The 5,342-nt window shown below is 62.3% G+C and overlaps 1 protein-coding gene and 1 long non-coding RNA gene across 2 annotated transcripts in view; one reads left to right on the top strand and one right to left on the bottom strand.

Moving 5' to 3' along the window:
- LOC105306169 overlaps positions 1-4,445 on the top strand; it is a 16,630-nt gene extending 12,185 nt beyond the window's left edge. Inside the window, exon 3 of the long non-coding RNA XR_897134.1 lies at positions 4,435-4,445. This is a non-coding gene — a long non-coding RNA (uncharacterized LOC105306169). The remainder of the gene's footprint in view (positions 1-4,434) is intronic.
- Positions 4,446-4,709: 264 nt separating this feature from the next.
- The window catches only part of LOC111732116 (nascent polypeptide-associated complex subunit alpha, muscle-specific form-like), an 8,872-nt gene continuing 8,239 nt past the window's right edge, over positions 4,710-5,342 (bottom strand). The window contains exon 6 of the mRNA XM_023523883.1: positions 4,710-5,320. Within this exon, the coding sequence (XP_023379651.1) occupies positions 4,710-5,320 (611 nt within the window). The remainder of the gene's footprint in view (positions 5,321-5,342) is intronic.

Here is a 5,342-nt window from a genome sequence, read left to right as displayed (position 1 = left end):
ATGGCAAATGCCAGGAGCCAGGAGGAGCCTCCAGGTGGAGGTAAAGGAAGTGAGTCTGGGAGGGGCCCGGAGGCACAGAAAGTGGACCCCGTCACAGTGTCCCTGATCACTTTACAGACTGGGAGGAGAGGTCATTCGATATAAATGGAGGAGGCAAAGGTGTCACTGGGGGGCTCTAAGGGGGTGACACGTGCTTGGAGCAGTCACTGTAGACAGTGCACAAGAAAGTCAGGCACAGACAGACAAAGCTGAGCCCCGGGCCGTCCCTCTGACGGCCAAGTCCAGTTGGCACTGTCTCTGAGACGCGGCACAGCACGTCTTGGTGACTTCCTGCGGAAATTCTTGGACAGGAAAAGGGTGGCGGGTTGGAAGCGCAGCGCAGGAAGCTCCTGCAGAGTCCGGGGAGCCGAGGCGACTGAGCGTGGGGTCCAGCCCGGGCGGACCCGAGCACGATGCGCGGAAGGGGAGGGAGCTTAGGGGACGGGGACTGTGTCACGGGAGGGTCCCCTCGCTGCCCGGGGGAGATGCCGCGGGACAGGGGGCCCTTCCCCGTCCTGGGGCTGCTGGGCAGTCGTCCCAGAGAAGCCCGTGTTCCTGGCGGTGCTGTCCCTGGGGTGCCAGCGTCCACCCTGCAGCAGGGGACGGTGCTCTGCTTGGGCGGGGGGAAGGGGGGGACGAGCCAGCTCCACAGTGTCTGTCAGCAAGCCACCGAGTGCAGAGAGGCAGTTCACACTGACAGTGCCGTCCTGACGCAGCCCTGCGCCTTGGTCACATGTCCCCGGTCACTGACCTAACCTGTTACGTGATTCATCACAGATGTGACTGACACAGTGTCATCCTTCTGTTGCTTCCTGCCGCCGGGAAGAAGCTGGCCCCAAAGGCCCGGAAGGCCCCGAAGGCCCGTGAAGGCCGCTGTTGCCGTGGGCAGCGCCGGCTGTGCACCTTGTCACTCAGCCCCGCCTCCACCCGCTGCCTGTCCCCGGCTTCGAGCTGAGTCAGAGCTGTTTTGTTAACACGGCAGCTCCCGCTGACTCGGAACCAGGGAGCCGGGTCAGCACCGTGCCCAGAGCCGAAAGCGGGGGCCACAGCCTGGGGCCTCCCAGGAGTGCCCCTCTGTTCACACTCCTGCCAGTGCCCGAGGGGACAGGGCGGGGACAGTGGGAGGCCTGAACTCCCAGACCAGAATACTCTTCCCGCGAGTGTGCGTGTGCGTGTGGCCTGTGTGTTTTTTGAAACTACTCTAAACGTGCACATTACTTGAAGTTTTCGATGTGATCGGAGTCACACGCAGCGGTCAGACGTGATCCAGAGAGTCCATACACAGCTCGTCTTCCCGAACGGCACTCGTGTTTTGCACGCTGACAGTATGACGGCCTCACACCCAGGACATGGACGTCGACACGGGCCGCCGTCGCGTTGGGCTCGCTGGCGCGCGTCGGCGTCTGTCCGTTTAGTTCTCCGCAGCTCGAGCGCGTGCGTAGGCGTGTCCGCCACCAGCGTGACCGGGCTGCTGGGCGTTTCACCCCCGCCAGGACCCCCTCGCCGCCCTTCGTCAACGCATCCGCCCCCCGCCCCTCCCCGCCTCGCCCGCAACCACCGCAACCTCTGTTCTCCGTTCCCAGAATTCAGTCAGCGACGTCGTGCCACAGACGACGCGTGGGACTGGCTCTGTCACTCGGCGTAGTTCTCCGGTGCTCCGTGCAGGTCATCGTGTCTGCCCTCATCTGTTTGTTGATTGCCAGGCCGTGTCCACGGCCGGGCTGAGCCGGCGAGTGGGACCGTCACCCGTTCAGGCTCCCGGTGTCGTGGCGTCTGCGGCGCGTCTCTTCGGGAGAAAGCGTCAGGGGCTCAGGCCGCTTCGTCTGCCGAGCTCCGTCTTTCGAGTGCTGTGTTTAAACTCTTTGTGTCGAAGGGGGACGTGCGTTGGCGCTTGAGTCCGCCTTTTACACTTTTCCGTTTGCTCTGTGTCTCTTTTCTTGCCTTCCGTCAGTTACTTGAACAATTTTTTTTTTTATTTCATTTTGACGTACTTATAGTGTTTTTGAGTACATTTTTTGAAAAAACGTTTTAGCGGTTACTTTGGGCGTCACAGCGTGAAAGGGACTCAGCACGCAGTTGTCTGCTGGCGTCGGCATGTGACTCCTTGTCAGTGTGGGGTTCACACGCCCCCCCCCGACCTCTGCTTTCTCTCTTCGGTGTCGCTGGCTGGAGCATCAGGCGGTGGGAACATTTTTGCTTCGATCAGTGGACATGAGTGATGATGTGAGAACGTGGTCTGCAGAGCCCCGCGGCGGAGGGCGCTCGGCCGCGCGTGCCCCCGGCTCCGTGTTTCTCTTGTCCCCCCCTCTCTGATGCGCCGGGGCTCCCTGCTGCGTCGGGTCCTCTCTGTTGGACAAGCGACTTCAGCCAGTTTCGAAGGGTAGGGCTGCGAGCAACCACTTCTTTTGTGTTTTTCATCTGAGAATGTCTTACTTTCCCTTTCGTTCCTGAAGGACAGTGCTTCCCGACGTAACTTTGTGATCGAGCTTTTCCCTTCCACACGGGAAAAGTGCGGCCGCCGTGTCCCGCTGCCATCGATTCAGACAAGAAAACCTCCGTCCTCCGAGTCTCCCCTGCAGGCAACGTGTCGTTTCTCTAGCTTCTTCCGAGGTTTCCCCTTTGTCTCCGGCAGGGACTTCTTTTGGTTTATCCTGTTTGGGTTCCACTCGGCTTCTTGAATCTGCAGGCTCGTGTGTGTCACCAGATGAGGGGAGTTTCCCAGGCACTTTTTCAAATACTCCTCAGCCCCAGTCTCTGCTTTTGGGACTCTGGTGACAGAAATGTTAGGTTTTGTAAATAGTTCCTTAGGTCTCTGAGACATCGCTCGTATTTCAAGTCTGTTTCTCCCTCTCGTGTAGATCGGTGGTTCAAATTGTGCACATTATGTCCTGATGCTTAGTGGACCGATCCTCTGTCGTGGCCATTCTGCTATTGAACCAATGCAGTGAGTTAAAAAAAAATCTATCGTGTTTTTCAGTTTTCTAATTCCCATTTGTTTTTGTGTTTTGTAATGTCTACCACTTTGCTGAGATTTTGTTACTTGTTTTAAGAGGATCTGCTGTCGGTTGTTGAAACATTTTTACAGCAGCGGTGTTAAAATCCTTCCCGGGTAATAAGTCCGATATCTCCTCTCCCCAGAGTTAACGTCGGTCGGTCGTGTCGTCCCATTCGGGTGGTGATGTCCTCGGTCCTTGGCATGGCAGATGAGTTTTCTGTCTACCGTGTTGGGGACTCGGGTCCTATTTTATCTTCGGCTTCAGCAGGCGGTCACCCTGTCTGGGCTGAGTCCTCAGGCCCTGGCTTACTCCTCCAGGCTGCGGTGCCCGGTCGGTCACATTTCAGGGCGCCGGCCTTGGTTTGTCTGCGGTGTTGGGGCTCCCGCTCCCTCTGGGTGCTGCCCGCGGGCGCGAGCAGGTTCCCCAGGTTGGGCTCTCTGGTGCCTGGGGGCAGGGGGCGTCCTGTGGGGACAGCGAAGCTCCCCGGGCTGGGACACTTCCCATGGTGGCATCCCTCTGCTGATTGGCGTAGGGCTGTGCTGCTGGTGTTTCTCCGGGACTGTAAACCGCTGGAGGGAATCCCAAGGCTGGCCGGAGCTGTGCAGCTGTGGCCGCGGTGCACGGCACAGGACAGACCGCGTGGCAGCGCGTGGTGGCCCCTGTGCCGCCGCGCTCCAGCACCCAGGCCCCTCGGGGCTTCGGCCCGTCCACGTGACTCACCTGGCTCAGGAACCGCGAGCAGAAGGCTGAGCGTCACCTCCAGGCGGAAGCTCCGGGAGCCAGGAGTCTTCGCATTCTTCCCGCCGTCGCCGTCGCCGCTGGTGTCCCGGGCGGTGGCCGTTCCATCAGCCCACGTCCCAGTGCAGGGACGGTGACAGCCGAGAACAGAGCCCCGCAGAGCTGGGAGGGCACGTGACGGGAGAGACGGCAGCGAGCAGGGGCCTTCGCGTGGAACCGTGGAGACGTGGGGCGCTGTCGCCACGGCACCACCGCTCCTGTTCTGCAGTGAATTTTTCTTGAAGGGAAACCGAGTGGAGAGGCGAATCTCGACAGCCCTGGAGCGTGCTAGAAACGCAGAGACCACGCAGGTTAAAAACGACGCGAAGCAAACGTTTCGTTAGTTCGGCGTGTGTTCCCGGGTCGAACGTGACGAGTGGAGTTCCTCCGGGGACAGGAGAGACTCCTGGCTGGGCGCTGTCTCTCCAGGGCGCGCGTGGGCTCCGCTCCGGGGACGCTGGTGCTGCGCGTGCTTCCCAGCGGGAGGGGCGGCCGCGCTCTGCCGGCGAGAGCTTCGTTGCTGGCTCCGCCGTGGTCCTGGGGGCTCCGTGGTGGTCATGAGGTTCACGCCCTCGGGGGAGAGGCCTGGGGACCCCCCCTCCTTCCTACAGTGGGAAGTCAGACGCTGCAGCCCGGGGCCCCACTCCCCCTGAAACCCGCCGCCGGCAGCCTGGCCTTGGACTTGCAGCCTCGGGACTGGGAGGGAGACGCGCTCGTCCACGTGTCTCCCAGCCCCTGGGATTGGTTACCTCGGCCCTGACCGAATGAACGAGCCCCGTGCCCTGCGCCCCGCGCCCCGCCGCCCGCCGCCAGGGTCGATGCCAGCTTGAGAGTTAGTGACCGTGCGGCTCTGTGCTACCCCCACGTTTTGCTGTCCATAGCATTTGTATATTGGGGTCATTTTCCTGCACGTTTCTGTCTCCATTTTCCAGCGCGTATCGGGGGCTCGCAGGTCAGTGATGGGGTCAGTTCGGCTGGCGGCAGACCCCAAGTCCGGCCCGCAGGGGTGAGCGAGGACGGGGCGGGGAAGCCGCGGGCCATCCCGGAGGGAGGGGGCCCGGTGCCCGTGGGCACTCGTGAGCTGCGCCCGCGGCCCGCGGGCTGGCAGGGTGACTTGACGTTCAGAAGATTCGGCTGGCGCGGCTCAGCCTCCGGTACCCGACGCCGTCTGTGCGGAGAATGGGGTGTCGCCGTGAAGCGCTTTCTGTGGGGCCGTGCGGGGGCAGCCCGCGCCTGTGCACAGCGTGGCCGCGCTGCCAGGATGCGCAGGGGCCCGGAGGCCCCGATGTGGAGGAGGGAAGGCGCCCGAGGCCGCAGACGCCGGGCCAGCACTGTGGAGACGGTGGGGGGTGCGGATGACAGCGGGGAGGGCAGCATGACATGACGTGACGTGACGGGCACCGCCAGCACAGCTTCGTCCAAACCCGCAGGCTGAGCGACGCCGAGAGCGCTCGGACCCCGGCGTGGGCGGGGGACGTGCGCTGACGGTGCTGTGTCGGCGCCGGTGCCTGGGTCGTGACCAACGTGTCA

The sequence above is a fragment of the Pteropus vampyrus genome, unplaced genomic scaffold (assembly GCF_000151845.1).
Source record: "Pteropus vampyrus isolate Shadow unplaced genomic scaffold, Pvam_2.0 Scaffold427, whole genome shotgun sequence".
Taxonomy (NCBI): Eukaryota; Metazoa; Chordata; class Mammalia; order Chiroptera; family Pteropodidae; genus Pteropus; species Pteropus vampyrus.
Note: the sequence above shows the minus strand (reverse complement) of the source record. Positions and strands in the feature narration are given on the sequence as shown.